Genomic DNA, 20,707 nt, shown 5'->3' on the forward strand with positions numbered 1-20,707 from the left:
CTCCCCCCCCCCCCCCCCCATATAAACGCCAAGGCTGAGGGCCTTTCCCACAATTATAAATTATCTGTGAGGTCAATTGCAGCTTGGACCAGGTACCAAACTGGGCCTGGTGTTTACATTTAAAGACAATCAAAGACCTTTTTGGAGGAAGCAGAGATAAGACTGGATCAGCTAGCGACTGCTAATGGCACTGAAGAGCCACATTGCAGACCCCACAGACCCCTTGAGTAGCAGAGGACTGTTGCTCTGTTTGACCGTTGGTTAACCTCTAGAACTCTTTCAACCTACATGGAAACAGAAGAATATCAAGACAAGATTTAAAAAAGTTAAAAGTTAGTTTGTGCATATAGACACCAAGAGAAATGGCTGTTAGTTTTATCGTGCTGATTCTGAAGTTAAATCGCTGGTCAAATGATTTAACGACATATTTCCCCAAACTGAATTAATTTTCCCTACATATTATTTAAGTACAGTTTTTTTTCTACCACTGACTAGAACCACTATTGTGGATATGATACCCGATAATATCAGATCAGTTTTTATCTATACTGTCATTCTTTAACTCTTAATTATCATGTTCCTCTTTAAGTATTTCCATAAAACAGGATTTCTTGATTTTGTGGCTTACAACTTGTTTTTTTGGTGCCAAGTAACTGAAAAGGTTGTGAAGTTGTTATGTGAGTTTGAATGAAAGAGGAGGCCAAAGTGGAATATGTAGAATATGTAGAAATTCTCATGTTTTTCAAGTGTTTAGACATTAAAACAATATCAAACAAATATCAGTGTATCTATGTTAGAAATATCTAGAAGGCCCACAGTTGCAGTGAGACCCTGAATGCAGCATTTTAAAGGGACAGATGACTCAGAAGGGAAGGGGGAGGATGTGATCAGAAAGAGGAGAAGGCAAACACCAAATAAGGAAACTCTTCATGCACGTTTTTCCGCCTCTTCCTCCTGAAGCTGTCACAGCGAAACTTGTACTTCTTCTTTCCACTTTTTATGAACATAAAGTAAACATTCAACATTACGTAAAAATATTGCATTGGATTGTCTGATGACCTACATTTAGTCGTGTTTTGATGTCAGAACTGCATGGCGACTGAAAACCACCTTAAAACCAAAACAGCTAATGCGCCTGAGCGCTCTTTAACTTTCACATCAGTGCTAAAAGATAAAAAATACAGAGAAACAACAAGATTTGAAAACAGTTTACCTTTGTTAGACAAACACAGAATTTAACCACAGGGTCTGTTCTTGTATTATTTCCAACCAAAGTGTTCAATTTGAGTGTGGCAAAGGGTTTTCTTGACTTGAGATCTCAAGTTTAAGAGCAGCCCCTGAAGGCAGCATGAGACCAGTGGCCTGTTAGTACTTATTAACCCTGAACTCACACACGTTTTTAAAGGTGGTGTAGCTTCCTGACAGCAGACAACACATGATTAGTCATGATTAACACGTGTATTATAAGTAGAGTATGATATATATTATATAGAAGTAGTAAGAGTAATTCCTTCTAGACAGGTCAGAAGTTAAAGAAACATGCCCCCTCAACATCACATGGTGTAAACTTTGTATTTCTTCTGCATCTCTGAAACACTGCATGGATTCTCTGCATCACATTCATCGTGTTTTCTCCGTCTCTGCTTTTTAAGACACTATAGTCTCTTTCTCTGATGACTTGTTTTTTCCTCGGGCTGCCTTTTTTTGCTGACTCACCAAGAGGCCATTAATCTTTAACTATAGGCTAACCAAGACTAGGCGGCAGGCCAACATGCAGAGCAAGCTACAATTTTATGCACAAATACCTTCTGACAGCTTCAGACAAGACTTTATGAGAGTTTTATTTAATTGCTATATATTTAAGAATATGAAAGGTCTCTCTTCATTTGACTGAATAGCGGCATTCATTATTAATGGAACATTTAAAATCAGTTTAGTGAGGCTCCAGTGTGAACAGGTTAGCTGTCTGCATGTAGCTGCAAACAAACAATAGTCCTGTTCAGTTGAATCCATTGCAAGTTTGTATCTCTGCAAATCTAATGCAGGATCTCATGCTCCAGTGTCAACATGTGAGACAGCACGTGAGGACAAAGCTCCCACTGCAGCTGGGCCACATCTAATTCATGTTCAGCATTTTTACATTACAACAAAGGTAACTCTACTCGGGAAACACAAACACTCTCCGTTACTGCAGCGATGAGAGACACTAAACACCTCCAGGATTTACCCGATTGTTCTGAGGACAAGTTTTTGCATGTACTACAGCAGGTCCTGCGTGCTTCACAACTGTCTGTCACATCTCTACCTGTCCAACACTTAGTTTGGAAATTGTCAAGTCGTGAAAGCTGAGATTGAACGCTAAGCTGTATTTATTGTTAGATCAGATGTTTCCTGATCAATGCAATAGTTTTGTTTAAAATATTTGATGTAAAACAAGTATAAACACTGTTAAAGGAGACTATGTAGGCATGTTTTTGTTAATTCAAAGGGTATCCAGTTTAAGTGAGTTATCAAATAATCATTTACATATTGAACAGACACATAACTGTTGTATTCGCAGATAAACTAAAAATGGCCTTCAACAATGTCTAGACATACAACTGCCCAATTACCCTTATCATCATGTTAAAGGATAAGGGAAGTAAAATTCTGTAATTTTTCTAACGTCAACATATATCTAGAAAAGACCAAACACCAATAATGAATTGATCCTACACGTACTGTGTATCCAGAGCTTCAGATATCTTGATCCTCTGTGCTACAGAGCTCCACTATTTCCAAAAACTATTACAAACCCATCAATGAGTCACACTGTTGCTCTGGGTGATGTGGTCCTTCGTTATGATAAACATGGGCACTGTAGTTTATTTGCAATACAACGTCCTGCAGATGGAAATACTTGTGAGTATATTGACAGCAGTGCACGCTATATTCCTGTTCGAGTAACATTTACTAAAACCTACAGTTTCCAATTTGTTTTTTAACCATTTAAAAAAAGCTGAGTAAAGAATATTTTTGTGGCGCCTTCTTTAAAGATTTGTCTTCTATAGAAATGAACGGGCCGGGGTGCTACAGAGAGGATTGAGGAGAATTCACATATTGTTGGTTTTGGTCTTTTCATAGGTTATTGCTGAACCAAAAGAAATATATACTTCTTTCAGCTCATGCAACTCTAAAGGTCACTACCTTAAGATTTGCAGTAAACAGCAGTAAAATATAAAAAGCAAGATTTACCACCTTGCTGTTTTAAGGCTCCGCAAACCAGTCAAGTTTTAGGAAATATGGTCAAAATCTATCTTTCTGTTATTGAGTTATAGCATTGAATAATGGCAAGCGGTGTTTTTGCAGAACATTATGATGTCACAATGAAGCTGACCTTTGACCTTTTAGATATAAAAGGTCATATCACTTCATCATTTTAATCCTATTAGACATTTGTCTTGAATTGTGTCATGATTAGTGTATGAGTTAATGAGTTATGGCCAAAAATGTGTTTTGTAAGCTCACAGTGGCCTTGACCTTTGACCACCAAAAGCTAATCAACTCATCCTCGAGTCAAAGTTAATGTTTTTACCAAATTTGAATAGATTTCCTCGAGGCTCCGTCCACAGCTGTCGCCCACACGGAGACATAGAAACCACAAGATCCATTACAGAAAAGGAGACTGTTTATGCCTATAAACTCAAATAAGTAATTCAAACCACACAATCAATAGTTGCACCTTTTATTATAAAAAATATTTACAAAGATGCTACAATGTTTTTTCCTTAATATAAAAAAATGCATACATTTTACAACGGTAATTAGTCTTTGAAGTTCTAGCTCCCATTCAGACCAGAGTGACATCCTTCAGGAGTGTTGCGGTAAGGTATCAAGCGTGTCGTAATACTGTATTTTAGTCAATACATTTTGTTTGCCTGAGTTAATTTCTTCATCATGATGATAAGGAACAATTTTGAAAAATGCATTTGATTTTCCACATCTTTAGGAGAAAGGCAACTGTTTGCATAAAGGAATTAAAGGACATTTGAGTCATATACAATCATTTTGAAACACGTATGACAGAGCTGCATAGTGATTTGAATAGTAACCCGGTTGTTATCATTATTATTACTAATAATAATAAAAAATGTGAGGAATAAATAGGTACTGCATTCAAAACGGAGGGCAAAATTTGGATAAATATAATTTCATCAGGCCAATGAAGTCAATATGGCATGTCTGTACCTAGATATAATAAATACAATAAATAAAAACAACAATAAATTAGATGGGTTAACACAAAGAATTCTTCATTTGTAGTTATAACAAATGAGAGAAAGAAATATGGCTTCTTGATGCAGTTATCACCCCGGGGTTTCTCCAAATGCTTCAGGAAAAAAGCTGCTATTATTATTGTTATTAGATCTGTAAAGAAGAAGGGCAGGAAACTTACTTAGAAAATTTGTCCACTGGCTCCTGTAAACTTACCAGAAACAGACAAATCTTAACCAGCGTTTGGTTGGTGGCTGGCAGTAATTTCCCTGCCCTGTGTAAAGCTTTAGAGAAAATGAAAGAACAGCGCCTATAAAGTGTGACGATGCCAGACTTGACACCTGTTACAGTCGACTTGTTATACCAAACCATGGGAAGACACTGTCTCGAGTCTGGCTACATTAAAATTTTAAAAATCGCTTGGGAGAGAAAAAAATAATAATAATATCAAATGATACTTGCAAAAATCCCCCAGCGGTATAATGCAAAAAATATATTTCTATATACACATACGTACATATACATATATTCCATTCATAATTGCTCAAATCTTTAGGAAAATATGCATTGATTCATAGATTTGGATTTACAATTTGTTCTGGTTTCTGATGCATGTAGTGTGAAGAATTGTTCCTCAGTCCATGTAACAATAAATAGAAATGGACAAAATGGCAGAGAGTACGACCAGGAGGAGCTAGTATGACAGAATGAATGACAGACGTAAACATGGAAAGTACGTAAATAAGAATGCATCATGGTATAGGTAATTATCTTTGCCTTCTCACAGATATTGTCGAGTTTTGGGATTTCATCAACAAAGTAGGAAACTAACTGCTTTGCCCACAGGCCTGGAAGGCTTGTGAATCCCCAAATTTATTGATTTTACCCTCAATACTTCAACTGCCAATTACATTTTCTGAATAAAAGATGAAGGTCCCAACTACAGCTGCCGACTTGCCTAAGTGGTTGTTAGAGGAGACTAACTACATCTCTAACAGCCAATCCCAAAATCTACTTGGCTTTGCTGTTAATTTCCCAAATTGTCCCAAAACCTTCAACAATTTCCATGTGTAACAATACCACATACAGAACATGCACGTGTACTGTGCATAGTCTGGAAAGAGTCTGTGGGATCAGTACAGGCCAGAGGAATGTTCTGAGTTTCAGGATCCCACTATGATCTCCATGATGTGGTCCAGTTCGTTCAGGTCTGACCTGCAGCTCGAGCTGGAGCTCAGGGCCGTCGGCCCGTGAGAAGAAAGGCTCTCCAGCAGATCATAAGGCCCCATCTTGGGGGCGCTCTGCATGCCTGTCAGCACTGTATCGAGGTCATAGTAGGACGGGTCCACGTCTGAAAACAGTTCCTCGAGCGCAGGGTCAGGGGGCGGCGCTGGGTGCTTGATCTCAAAAGTCCCAAAAACCTGCTCCCCTGTTCTGGAGTCTGCGCTCAGGTGGTCCCGGTCTCCCTCCTCTCCCTCCGACACACACTCTTCACTGTCCTCCTCATCATCCTCCTCGCACTCACCGTCTTCCTCTTCCTCCTCCCAGCAGGGCCCCATGCCAAAGGGTCCAGCCAGGTAAGAGGCAGAGGACAGCTGGGGGGAGACGGGCGACAAGGTGGACATGGTAACCTCTGTCTCAACGTCTCCCTCCATCACCACCTCCTCCGAGTGGTAACCTTCTTCCAGCCCAACCACTGAGAATGGTTTGGGGCTCTGCCCGGCCTGAGCCGCTGCGTCCGTCTGCCGGCACAGTACCTCGGTGGCCACCAGGCGGTCGGCGGGACACTGGGCAGCTGCCAGGGCCTGGGTCATTATCTGCCAGGTGCCGTCCTGGGTCATCTCCTCCTGGATCTGCCGCACCGTGTTAGCGATTAGCACCGAGCGGCACAGGTTGGGCTCCACCAGCATGTGGCAGAGCTGCAGCTTGATCAGCGACATGTCAAGCAGTGACTGCCGCTGCAGGCTGTAAGAGGACGACAGCGTCCGAGCCGCCACAGATGATCCCGCCTGGCCCTGGTCGCCGCTGGAGACCGGCTCCTCCCCGGAGTCTGAGAACTTGCGTTTGGTGCCCTTCGGGAACATGTTGTCTCTCTGTGATGATGGTGAGGAGACAAAAACACAGTCAGACACCCGACGGCAAAACACTTGTGGGCATCAACAAATGTATCACACTGACAAACACACAAAATGCCTACTGTTCTGAATTTCACTAGCTAGGGTCGTAGTGAAAACAATAAGTGCCATGTAATTAATAATGTATATGTGTGACGTAATGAGGCTATGTGGTGTAATATGTGTGTGTGGACATGAGGGAGCTAGCGCTACAATCTGCTGCACAGCAGCTGTGATTTTATAAATAAACTCTACAGGCTTAAACTCTTTGTGAATTACAGTAAACAGTAAATTGTTTGTTGTAGTTGTTTTTTTCTTAAAGTTTGCTATACCTTTCCTGTTGAGAGGCACAGGCAATAGCAATGCAGCTTGGTCCCGGCTGCAACGCTTCAAGTACTTTTGTACGAGCGACAAGCAGCTTTTGTTCAGCACCATTTCTGCCCATTTTAGGCCAGTCTGAGGCAAGACTCCTGCTGGGCGGAACAACCACACTTTTAACAGACCACTGAGCCACCGAAAATAGCATGGTTACCAACTAAATGCGGACGCTGCATCAAAGTAAGCACAGACTAGAGAGACCTTTGTCAGAAAACAAAAACAGCACTCAAGTTACATGATCAGTGCACTTATATTCTTTCCCACTGCCACCTGTGATCAAGAAAATCAAAAAGATATCCTAATCAATAAGGTGCTTTTAAGGGGTAAAAGTGATAACAATATGAAAATAAGAGCATTCACAATATTCACAACACAGTATACCACCATGAACCACTAATATTTACAAGGGATATCAGGTTTCCGGGTCTACACACGCCACGCTTAAAAAACTAGTTGAACAAGATTTTCACTTTCTCTTCACTGAGGAGGGGAAGAAAAGTAGAGTCACTTCCTTATTACACACGACTTCGAATACACAGATGACTTACAGGAACAAAACAACACTCCTGCTAACATTAAAGGCCCTCTGACTGTCCAAAATGAATGAGATGCAAGTAAAGAGGAGACTGAGCTCTGAACAGCAGCCTGTGGCATTTAATTTTCCATCAGACAGAAAAATAGTGCGCAGTGTCCGGCTGTGTCTCCTCTGTGTAAAACCTGTGGGCAGGGCATTTGGGTGAAAGATTTCACTTGCTTCAAATTTCTATTTGTGATACAGTTTCTAAAAAAACAATCACAAAAAGTTAAACCAAGGGTACAATGAAAATAATATTCATACAGGTTGGACTCCAAAGCACAGCAATAGGGTTTACAAAATAAAAACAACAGCAAAGAGTTGTTAACAATTTTACACAAACTGCCCCCTATTTTGAGGAAACTAAAATGAAACTAAATGCACTAGACACTGCAGTTATTGTCAAATATCATCTGCAAAACAACAAGGCACAAATTGTTTATCAGGCAAAACTAAGGCCCTATAATCTGTTTAAATTATATAGCATTTTACAATAAACACATTGTTCACTCAGGGATGTAATGCAAGATTTTAAAGCCAGAAACTGTGATGACAAAACACCACATACTTTAACATTTAATCAACATGTAATCAAATGCTAAATCAAAAAATTAGTGACTTCTAACTAAGTAGGACTGATTATACACTATTTTTCACACTTCAATAGAGGGACTTACTGTGCTTCTTTTCACACTTAAAACCAAACATAAAATGAGAAAGAAAGACTCAATTACACCTGCTGTCTTCACCTGACTGATCAGATGAGTGAACTAAACCAGCACCACATTTTAAGAGGTTACAATCCATACCAAAACAAAGAAGTTTATCTAATGGACACTGAACGGCTTGGGAGTCTGGAGGTCTTTGAATCCTCGCTTGCATTGAGTAACATTTCCTGACAGTGGACAGAATAGGAAAAAAGTCATTTATGAAGGTGCCCGGAGATCTAAAATACAAAGAGTGAGAAAACAGTTATGGACATATGTCGTCTTCTGACATATGTTGTCCCCTGTTAAATAAGAGACACTAGAGAGCACTATCTCCCTAAAGGAAAAACAACGTGTCAAAATTCAAATAGAAAATGAGATACAACCAGGAAGACCTACAACCTGAGAGAAAGCACACTGCACAGAGAAGAGAAAACAGTTTGGGACATGAGAATTTTTTACAGGTATATTGATAAATATGTTTTTTGAACACTCTATAGTTTAGCATTTTGGCGCTAAATCTCAAGGATTTTTGCTGAATTAAGTGATTGTAAATTCCATAAATCTACAGAGTTATGATCAATATTTGTTTTATTTTCCTTATTGTAAAACAGCAGACCATGTTCAGACTGGAAATGGCTTATAGTTTGATCACTGTGATCAGGCACCTGTGGCAGACTAATGTTACATCCTACAACAGTGTCTAGTGTGTTTCTCACATCCTGTAGGTCTATCAGACACTCTCTATCTACTTTCTATTACTAACCAAAATCTCAGATACTAACAGTGCTACATTATTTTCTTAATTAATGCTTTTGAATGTATTTATCTAGGGCTGAAACAATTAGTCGATTGACCCAAAAAAAAAACATTTTTTCAGCTTTGATTACTGATTAATAGTTTCACCGTTTTTTCAAGCAAAAATAGTGAAAGAAATGTCAAACATGATCCAGTTCCAGCCTCTCAAATGAACGTATTTGTCTTGTCTTGTATTTTTATCTCTGAGTATTGGTAGTTGGTCAGACAAAGTAAGACCTCTGACTGATTTGTTGACATTTAATAAACTTAAAAATATTCAAAATAATAATCACCAGGTCAATCAATAATGAAAATTGTTGTTTCAGTCCTATATTTTCCAGTGAATTGACAACCATTTCCAGCAGGTTCCCAAAACCATGACTGATGTACACAATAATATGAACACCTTTTAAGAGAAAATATCAAAAAACACATCACAATAACATGAACAAATATACATTAAAAACCTACAATTCAAAGGAGAACTAAAACATCTTTAAAATGTTTTATACATTAGAAACTTCAATGTGTGTGGTTATGGTGCTAATCTATGCACCCAGCTAAATATAAATACATCCAATTTTTAATGCCTATCTTGTCTGCTTTAGATAGTTAATTGTAGTGATTGAGCTCTATATCATTTCCAGCACAATTAAACCATAGAACAACGTTCATTTAAACCCTATAAAGTCTCGTTATGCTCTTAACAGTAAATTTAGTCACGAGATTTAACGAGAAAATGCTGACATATATGGTGTTCAAAAACTTGTCTAGCAGATATCAGGAAATGAGTAATCAAGCGCACATAAAATGAATCTGGTTGAACAGCACTTCAGTCAGATACTACTCTTACACAATGATATATAAGTGTATATGTCAGATAGAGGTGCTAAATACAGAGTTTGGTTTTAAAAAATATCATTACTAAACCGAGTACTTGTCTTGTTCAATGCTAGGAGCCAGAAGCCAAACAAAATGCAGCCTCGCTTTACGTCAATGGCTCCTAGCATGGCCCATCCCCCACTGCACACTGAAAGCCCAGCACTTCCAAAGCTCGCCGTACTAAATTAATAATTAAACTTACAAACACGGCAGCATTAATATTCACATTTTCCCATCAACAACATACTGTAAGCACTACCGACCGGCAAATTAAAGCCGGAGGAGCCGGCTGTGGAGAACGGCTCCGAGCTGCTGGCCGTGACTGCCGCATGCTTTGTCTTTTCAGCATCAGAGCTACCGAGCGACAATGAGGCCATTTTGCGCTAGTAGCTAACAGCTAGCCGGCTAGCTATGCTACGGAGCTGACTTACGAGCTGCCGCTGGCTAACTGGGCTAAAGATGTTCAGTGAAACGGAAAAACGATGCCTCCGTGGGGCAACAAAACGCTTGGCATTCGTTTCACTTTGGCCTTCTTTGGCAATTTCCTCTTACTCCCTCCCCCCCCCACCACCATCACCAAAAAAAAAAAGAATGCTAGCAAGCTAATTAGCCAAAAAGCGCCCACCCACCACCACCCATCCTCCGCGGTCCTTCCTCCTTTTCTAGCCAAAAACAAGAGTTTTTCGCCGCGGCTCGGCTGTTAAGTTCCCAAAAACAACAAACCGCCGCCCGGGTGCCTGGTTAAAACGACTATCACCGGGCGGTTGGGTAGCCGTACTCACCTCGTGTTTGTGTTATTTTATTCCCGTCTCGCTCATAGGATCGACGGCAGGGAAAGCGGAGATCAGGTTCAGATGAGATCATTCATGCCACGGCTTCAAAAACTGAACTACCTCTGTCCTGCTGCTGCTGCGGAGCGGACGGCAGGAGGGAAGGAAGGGAGGGGGGAGGGGAGCCGACAAAAGCCAGCCATATGCCTGGGATTCCTCTCTAATGATTTCTCCCTGCTTTTCTCTCCTACTAATGCTTTAATGTGGCAAACAAGTGAAAGCCTTTGGTTTGCGTCAAGAACAAGAATTAAAAAAAAAACAAAAGTGATTTGGTTAACCGATCTGCACATCACATTTACATCTACTTCCACTATTATCAGAAAATAAACAAAAAAATAAGCGGTGGAGGAATTATTTATCTTTAAAAGCGGTGGTAGAAAAAATACAAAGGTCCTAAATGTAAATAAAAAGTAGTAGTACAGGCGTGGAAATACTCAAGTAAAGTACAAATACCTCAAAATTGCACAAGTGTAGTATTAGAATAAATGTATTTAGGTAGTTTCTGTCAATGAGTTTAAGTAGATATACCTAGTTGTGGAAAGTAACTAAGTACAATTACTCAAGTACTGACTTAAGCACAATTTTGAGATATTTGTACTACATTTCACACCGAAGTATTTGACCTTTACTCCATTACATTTATATAACAGTTAAAGGTACACGTACCTTTCCACATCAGGATTTTAAAAAATATATATATTATGTTAAGCTCATATGTTATGATGCATTATTGAAGATTAAACCACTGGTTTCAAACCCGTTTGGTAAAGTAGTAATACTACTGTGTAGAAATACTCAGTTACAAGTAAAAGTCCTGCATTCAAAATTTTACTTCAGTAAAAGTACAAATGTATTAGCATCAAAATATACTTAAAGTACTAAAAGTAAGAATACTCATAATGGCCCATTTCAGAATAATTCATATTCAGCCTGTTATATTTAGATGTAGGTATCATCTCATGTTGCAGCAGGTAAATAACAAAAGCCCTATGAAACTCAATACATCTACACCAAAAATCTACATCCTTAAAGTGAACAAAAACCTCTGACAGTTTTAAACATTACAAACTTTATTGTGAATGGTTATTGTGCTGTACTATGCACCCATTATTGATACTGCTGCTAATATAGCTTTTTAACAGATATATTTAAACCAACATATTCCTGTTATGTTCTCATTTAAGAGCCTTCACAGTAAATTTAGTTGACACTGTTTTAACAAGATTTAAGAAGAAAATTCTGACATCCTGTATGAAGTGTTCAAAAATGACTCTCTAGCAGACATCAGGAAATTGCATCAGGTAAAGGCGGGGCCAGTTTTAGCTACTTCATGTACTGCTGGGTAGTTTAACCTATAATGGAACATCATAATACATTATAAAAGTACTTCTAATATGTTAGTTGCTGCCACTGAGTAACAATGCCCAGAAGAGGGAAGTAACTACAGTGACTCAGGTACTGTACTTAAGCACAATTTTAAGATAATTGCATTTTCACACATTAGGACCTTTCATTAAAAGACCATTATGATAAGCTTATAAGATATGTGTTATGAAATATTAAACCAAACCATTTTTTTTCTCCAAACCTATGTTGTTTGTGGCCCCATGTCACATTTCAGATTTCTATGCCTTGTTAACAGTTGCACTGAGGAGAGATTTCCCCTCTAAACTTCTCAGATGGTTTCATTTAAAAAACTGTCTGAGACCCAAAGAGATGAAATTTCCCACTTTCACCAATAAAAATCAAACATAAGAGAAACTTTGACCAGGCTCTTTCCCCTTAGAGGACATTTTTATGTGGCTTTGGACAAAAGCATCTGCTTCATAGTGTACAGCCTTATTTAGATCTTGAATTAACATGTGGATAAACTATACATTTTGGAGATAGTCTATCCAGATAAGGTGGATACGCAGGAAAAGTACACAGGTTTTTACGATCCGAATGTGGGTCAGAGCTACAAGATCACATCTGGGGTAGAGCTGAGTTCACATCATGTTCAGATCTCAGCCATCGTCAGCAGGTGTGAGTGTGGTTCACGCAGTTTGTTTTCATTCATGAAACCACAATTACAAACAGCCAAAATCCCCAATGTAACAAGTCACATGTTTGACTGAGGGCTTTTGCTCTTACTCTCATAAAACACAGAGAAAACAAACTTTCCAATAGAGGGAAATTATTTCAATAATCAAATCCTCTATAACAAGTTTGTTTGTTTAGTTGCTTATGTCTTTCTTACCTTAAATGTTTTTGGTAATAATTTGTATCAACAACAAACTCAATCATCTGATTTGAAGGTGTCAATAACAGATGTTGTACAGATTGAGATTTATGCAGTGAGTTATGGACCTTCCCTAATCCTTGATGCAATTGATATATACTGATTACAAATTGCAAAAGAAAAATGAGAAAACACCAAGTGTAACTGCAAGTGGATGTTATTAATGCATCTTGATGAAATTATGTTTTTAATGCCAGATGTTAATGGGGTCTTAAAATGATGTGTTCTCCTTTATAGTTGGGTTTAAAATCTTCAAAACTGCAGTTTGAATAACAATTCAAAATACACTGTTTATCTCTTACTGAATTTTCCCTTTAGAGAGTCACTTCCTTATTACACACCACTTCAAATACACAGATGACTTACAGGAACAAAACAACACTCCTGCTAACATTAAAGGCCCTCTGACTGTCCAAAATGAATGAGATGCAAGTAAAGAGGAGACTGAGCTCTGAACAGCAGCCTGTGGCATTTAATTTTCCATCAGACAGAAAAATAGTGCGCAGTGTCCGGCTGTGTCTCCTCTGTGTAAAACCTGTGGGCAGGGCATTTGGGTGAAAGATTTCACTTGCTTCAAATTTCTATTTGTGATACAGTTTCTAAAAAAACAATCACAAAAAGTTAAACCAAGGGTACAATGAAAATAATATTCATACAGGTTGGACTCCAAAGCACAGCAATAGGGTTTACAAAATAAAAACAACAGCAAAGAGTTGTTAACAATTTTACACAAACTGCCCCCTATTTTGAGGAAACTAAAATGAAACTAAATGCACTAGACACTGCAGTTATTGTCAAATATCATCTGCAAAACAACAAGGCACAAATTGTTTATCAGGCAAAACTAAGGCCCTATAATCTGTTTAAATTATATAGCATTTTACAATAAACACATTGTTCACTCAGGGATGTAATGCAAGATTTTAAAGCCAGAAACTGTGATGACAAAACACCACATACTTTAACATTTAATCAACATGTAATCAAATGCTAAATCAAAAAATGAGTGACTTCTAACTAAGTAGGACTGATTATACACTATTTTTCACACTTCAATAGAGGGACTTACTGTGCTTCTTTTCACACTTAAAACCAAACATAAAATGAGAAAGAAAGACTCAATTACACCTGCTGTCTTCACCTGACTGATCAGATGAGTGAACTAAACCAGCACCACATTTTAAGAGGTTACAATCCATACCAAAACAAAGAAGTTTATCTAATGGACACTGAACGGCTTGGGAGTCTGGAGGTCTTTGAATCCTCGCTTGCATTGAGTAACATTTCCTGACAGTGGACAGAATAGGAAAAAAGTCATTTATGAAGGTGCCTGGAGATCTAAAATACAAAGAGTGAGAAAACAGTTATGGACATATGTCGTCTTCTGACATATGTTGTCCCCTGTTAAATAAGAGACACTAGAGAGCACTATCTCCCTAAAGGAAAAACAACGTGTCAAAATTCAAATAGAAAATGAGATACAACCAGGAAGACCTACAACCTGAGAGAAAGCACACTGCACAGAGAAGAGAAAACAGTTTGGGACATGAGAATTTTTTTACAGGTATATTGATAAATATGTTTTTTGAACACTCTATAGTTTAGCATTTTGGCGCTAAATCTCAAGGATTTGACTTGGATCGAGTTAATTGTAAATGCCATAAATCTACAGTTATGATCAATATTTGTTTTATTTTCCTTATTGTAAAACAGCAGACCATGTTCAGACTGGAAATGGCTTATAGCTTGATCACTGTGATCAGGCACCTGTGGCAGACTAATGTTACATCCTACAACAGTGTCTAGTGTGTTTCTCACATCCTGTAGGTCTATCAGACACTCTAGTTCTCAGACCTACAGGATGTGAAAGGACATTACTAACCAAAATCTCATATACTTAAAGTGCTACATTATTTTCTTAATTAATGCTTTTGAATGTATTATTCTAGGGCCGAAACAATTAGTTGATTGACTTGGGGATCTCCTCCCAGACCTGGATCAGGGCATCAGTGAGCTCCTGGACAGTCTGTGGCAGTACTTGGCAGCGTCGGATGCACTGATACATAACGTCCCATAGGTGCTCAATTAGATTTAAAGTCAGGGGAACGTGAGGGCCAGTCAATGGCATTAATGCCTTCGTCATCCGGGAACTGCCTACACACTCTGGCCACATGAGGCCGGGCAATGTCCTGCACCAGGAGGAACCCAGGGCCCACTGCACCAGCGTCAGGTCTGACAATCGCTCTGAGGATTTCATCCCGGTACCTAACAGCCATCAGGGGACCGTTGGCTATGACATGGAGGTCTGTGTGACCCTCTAAGGATATGCCTCCCCAGACCATCACTGACCCACCACCAAACCGGTCATGCTGGATGATGTTACAGGCAGCACAACGTTCACCGCACCGTCTGCCGACTCTTTCACGCCTGTTATATGTGCTCAGTGTGAACCTGCTCTCATCTGTGAAGAGAACAAGAGAACGGGGCACCAATGGTGGACCTGCCAATTCTGGTATTCTCTGGCGAATGCCAGTCGAGCTGCACAGTACTGGGCTGTGAGCACAGGTCCCACTAGAGGACTTCGGGCCTTCATGCCCCCCTCATGGAATCTGTTTCTGACAGTTTGGTCAGAAACATGCACACCAGTAGCCTGCTGGAGGTCACGTTGTTGGGCTTTGGCAGTGCTCCTCCCGTTCCTCCTCACACAAAGGAGCAGGTAACGGTCCTGCTGCTGGGTTGATGCCCTTGTACGGCCCTGTCCAGCTCTCCTCATGTAACAGCCGGTCTCCTGGTATCGCCTCCATGCTCTTGAGACTGTGCTGGGAGACATAGCAAACTTTCCTGCAACCACATGTATGGATGTGCCATCCTGGAGGAGCTGGACTATCTGTGCAACCTGATTGGGCTGCAGGTACCGCCTCATGCCACCAGTAGTGACAAGGACACTAGCAAAACACAAAACTAGAGAGGAATCAGTCAGGAAGGATTAGGAGAGAGCAATTGCCTGTGGTCCTGTTCAGACCTGGTATTAACATCCGTTTCTGGTGATACAATCACAGGTGGACAGCTATGAGTTCAGGTGTGAAGGCATCCAAGACGCATTGAGGAGCATTTGAGATCCGATCACTCAGACCACATTCAGAGGTGGTCTGGGCTGCATGTGTCCGCATTCTTTTAGCAGTGTGGACGCAAATGCGTCCTGGGCCACACTGAAGGACCGCCTACTCCAGTGACGTCCTCTGCCTCAGTCTAATTAGTCCCGCCACAGTTTCACAATGAACAGAAAATATTCTACTATTTCAAATAGATCAAACTTTATCGCTTTTATTTGCTCACACACACACACACACACACCGGACCCGTCTGTCGATTGGCTAAAAACAACAACTCATACCTGTTTATTTGCATATAAAGGGGGGGGGGGGGTGAGAAATCTAATCACAAGTGGTCAATCGAGATTCACGTGGAGACGCATTTTAAAGCCAGGTATGAACTGACGAACTTAGAGCTGACCACTTGTGATCGGGTCATTGAAGACGCATGTTAATACCAGGTCTGGACAGGGCCTGTGGCCACCGCATGCAAAACCATTCCCTTTTTGGGGGGTTGCCTTGCCTCTGCCTCTCCATTGCACCTGTTGTCACTTGTGCTTCCTTAATGGACAGATTGATATCACTGAAGTTTAACTGACTTGGTGTTATACTGTGATGATTTTTTTTTTTGAGCAGTGTAAATACAGACTAATTTTAAGACCCATGTTGTCTGCTTTAGATGCTTAATTGTAGTGATTGAGCTCGAGATCATTTCCAGTACAATTAAACCATACGCACAACTTTCATTTTAAACTTCACACAGTCGTGTTTTGCTCTTATGTCACGAGATTTAATGAGAAAATGCTGACATATATGGTGTTCAAAAACTATAACAAGTGCACAGAAAATGAATCTGGTCGAACGGCACTTAAGTCAAATACTACTATTACGCAATAATATATAACCGTATATGTCAGATAGAGGTGCTAAATACAGAGTTTGGTATAAAACATTATTATTAAACCGAGCACTTGTGTTGTTCTATGCTAGGAGCCAGAACTAGCATCAATGGCTCCCATCGTGGCCCAACCGCCACTGCACGCTGAAAGCCCAGCACCTCCAAAGCTGGCCGTACTAAATTAATAATTAAACTTAAAAGACACGAGAGTATTAATATTCACATTTCCCCCCGTCAACAACATACTGTAACCACGATCGGCAAATCGGAGCCGGCTGTGGAGAGCGCCTACCCACCCACCCACCACAATCCTCCGCGGTCCTTCCTCCTTTTTCTAGCCAGAAACAAGAGTTTTCGCGGCGGCTCGGCCGTTAAGTTCCCACTAACAACAAACCGCCGTCCCGGGTGCCCGGTTAAAACGACACCACCGGGCGGTTGGGTAGCAGTACTCACCCCGTGTCTGTGTTATTTGATTCGAGTCTCAGTCATAGGATCGACGGCAGGGAAAGCGGAGATAAAGTTCAGATGAGATTATTCATGCCACGGCTTCAAAAACCTGAACTACCTCTGTCCTGCTGCTGCTGCGGAGCGGACGGCAGGAGGGAAGGAAGGGAGGGGGGAGGGGAGCCGACAAAGCAGCCATATGCCTGGGATTCCTCTCTAATGATTTCGCCCTGCTTTTCTCTCCTAATAATGCTTTAACGATCATGTTCAGACATGGTATTAATATGCGTCTTCAATGACCCGATCACAAGTGGTCAGTTTTAAGTTGGTCAGTGCACACCTGGCTTTAAAAAAATGTTTCTCCACGTGCATCTCGATTGACCACTTGTGATCGGATTTCATCCCCCCCCCCCCCCCCCCCCGCTTTATATGCAAATAAACTGGTATACGTTGTGGTTTAACGAGCGGGGCAAGGAGGGGTTTAAATGAAAGCGCCGCATACAGATCTTACAGAGAAATAAATAAAGTTTAATAATAAAATATTATGAGTTCGTTATGAAACTGTGGCGGGACTAATTAGACTGAGGCAGATGACGTCACTGGAGTAGGCGGTCCTTCAGTGTGGCCCAGGACGCATTTGCGTCAAAGAATGCGGAAACATGCGGCCCAGACCACCTCTGAATGTGGTCTGAGTGATCGGGTCTCAAATGCTCCTCAGTGCGTCTTGGATGCCTTCACACCTGAACTTATATAGCTCCACCTGTGGTCGGATCACCACCGGATGTTAGGTCTGAACAGGACCAATGTGGCAAACAAGTTAGAGCCTGTGGTTGGCATCAAGAACAAGAATTTAAAAAATAAAAGTGATTTTGGCTAAGCACTCTTTACATCTACTACCACTCTTATAAGAAATTAAAGAAGAAAATAAGTGGTGGAGAAATGATTTATCCTTAAAAGTGGTGGTAGAAAAAACACAAAGGTCTTAAAGTAGTAGAAGTGTGAAGAAGCTAGAATAAATGTATTTAGGTAGTTTCTGTCATTGAATAAAAGTAGAAAATACCTAGTGGTGGAAAGTAACTAAGTACCATTACTCAAGTACTATACTTTACTACTACTATACACAATTTTGAGATAATTGTACTACATTTCATACTTTTTGCTCCATTACATTTATGTAACAGATATAGGTACAAGTACCTTTGCACATTAGGATTTTTAAATAAAAAGATATTATCTTTTTTCCAAATCTACTGTATGTGGCTTGTGACCCCTTGTCACAGTACAGATTTCTATGCCTTGATAACATTTCCAGTGAAGAGAGATTTCCCCTCTAAACTTCTCAGATGGTTTCATTTGAAATAGTCTCACCAAAAAAAATCAAGATGAGAGAAACTTTGACCACATTTGTGTGGCTTTGGACAAAAGCATCTGCTTCATAGTGTACAGCCTTATTTAGATCTTGAATTAACATGTGGATAAACTATACATTTTGGAGATAGTCTAACCAGATAAGGTGGATACGCAGGAAAAGTACACAGGTTTTTACGATCCGAATGTAGGTCAGAGCTACAAGATCACATCTGGGGTAGAGCTGAGTTCACATCATGTTCAGATCTCAGCCATCGTCAGCAGGTATGAGTGTGGTTCACGCAGTTTGTTTTCATTCATGAAACCACAATTACAAACAGCCAAAATCCCCAATGTAACAAGTCACATGTTTGACTGAGGGCTTTTGCTCTTACTCTCATAAAACACAGAGAAAACAAACTTTCCAATAGAGGGAAATTATTTCAATAATCAAATCCTCTATAACAAGTTTGTTTGTTTTCTTGCTTTTGTCTTCCTTATCTTTAAGGTTTTTGGTAATAATTTGTATCAGTAACAAGGTGAATCATCTGATTTTAAGGTGTCAATAACAGATAAATGTACAGATGGAGATTTATTCAGTGAGTTGTGGGACCTCCCTATAGTTCATACAATCAATATATATACTGATTACATATTGCAGAAAATCAGAAACCACTAATCGTAAATGCAAGTGGATGTTATTTATGCATCTTAATTGAAATTATGTTTTTAATGCCAGATGTTAATGGGGTCTTAAAATGATGTGTTCTCCTTTATAGTTGGGTTTGTAAGCTTCTAAATTGCAGTTTGAATAACGATCTAAAATACAGTTTATCTCTTACTGAATTTTCCCTTTTTAAAACTTAATCACTGCCATCAACCACCTTCAGAGTCTTTTCAGTTGTCTGTTTTTCTCTCTCTAGTCGACCACACATGCCACCCTTTGAATCTGACAGGGGTAATTATCAGTAATTATCAGTGCTGGTGATGCTTATTACCAGTGCCATGGAGGTTTTTGTTTTTTTGTTTTTTGCTCTTTGTAATTAGTTTAATCTGCCTTCCTATTAATGATGTCTTTCAGAAACCTTGTAAAAATGTGTTGGAGGACTGGGTTTCAGACAAAAAAAACAGCTGATTAGATTTCTTCAGTGATCTGGAATCTCACAGGTGCAATAATTATGCTTGACACCAGGCCTGGGGGGTGCGGAGGTGTTGTTGAGGGTCAAACAATTCATTTCAGAAATTTTAAGTGATAGGAATGATGTCAAACAAGTCTTTTCTCATACACAAGCCTCCTGCACAGCAGTATAGTATAGTGTTGAGTGACAAGGGGAATAGGATTTTTGAAACAGCACAGTTCCCTCCCTGCTACTGTGTAATATGTAAATTCTGCTTACTGGAGGAATGTGTTTACTGTGAGCTCTGTAAAAGTTTAGGACATGCCATTATAAGGGTAACTAACAGTTATTTTTCTACCAGTTATGTTCATGTCACTGCAGTAACACTTTCTTTTATCTGTATGGCCCCACTACAATAAATGTGTCATTACCTCTGCTCTCTGCTCTCATATACACGCAGCACGTACAGCGTCAGGTTACAGGACGTTTTCACATTAGTTGTACGACCTGTTCAAACTGAACTTGGAAAAACTGGTTTAAGGCACGATACTCTTTACAAGCTGAATGAGCTGTGAGAGACTTTGAAACAAATCAGTAAGAAAACAACAAACAAAGCATCAGTCAATCAGAAAACTAAAAGAAATAATTGTACGTATTCAAAGTTTTCATTCGTCTTCTCTTAATGTAGTGTTACAGGATTCTTATAGCCTTGGTATCAGTGTTGTGTCACGTGAAAAGCTGTTTGCGAATATTGTTTTTAGGTCCTTCCATGTGTTTGGTTGGTGCTTTCCAATGAGAAATACAGATGACTTTTGTTTAGTGTGTCCCAGCTGAATCCTATTGCTCAGACCCTCTTCTCTCCTTTTTCCCCGAGTTGACCTTCCCACTCCTACTTCATGCTGGATCATCAATTTCTGACCTAATAGTTCCCTATAAAGATTGTAATGTTTCATGTTTACATCTTCAAGAGGTGTTTGAGACCAGCAAGAG

At 39.8% G+C, this 20,707-nt stretch overlaps 1 protein-coding gene across 3 annotated transcripts; it reads right to left on the reverse strand.

Annotated features, from left to right (window-relative positions):
• Positions 1–3,710: 3,710 nt before the first annotated feature.
• Positions 3,711–17,399, reverse strand: cdca4 (cell division cycle associated 4). 3 transcript variants are annotated; one of them, XM_087175782.1, is made up of 3 exons: positions 10,490–10,666; positions 6,701–6,838; positions 3,711–6,347 (listed from the first exon to the last, which is right to left on the reverse strand). In XM_087175782.1, the coding sequence occupies exon 3, from the start codon at positions 6,336–6,338 to the stop codon at positions 5,418–5,420; it is 921 nt and encodes a 306-aa protein (XP_087031908.1). In that variant the 5' UTR covers positions 6,339–6,347; positions 6,701–6,838; positions 10,490–10,666; the 3' UTR covers positions 3,711–5,417. The 3 variants fall into 3 exon arrangements, with proteins under 3 accessions (XP_087031908.1, XP_087031907.1, XP_087031906.1); XM_087175781.1 differs by lacking the exons at positions 6,701–6,838; positions 10,490–10,666 and adding an exon at positions 17,262–17,399; XM_087175780.1 differs by lacking the exon at positions 6,701–6,838 and having other exon boundaries at positions 10,490–10,661.
• Positions 17,400–20,707: the final 3,308 nt, after the last annotated feature.

The sequence above is a fragment of the Seriola lalandi genome, unplaced genomic scaffold, assembly GCF_002814215.2.
Source record: "Seriola lalandi dorsalis isolate HSWRI2012SDOR001 ecotype SW California unplaced genomic scaffold, Sedor1 jcf7180002054497, whole genome shotgun sequence".
Lineage (NCBI taxonomy): Eukaryota > Metazoa > Chordata > Actinopteri > Carangiformes > Carangidae > Seriola > Seriola lalandi.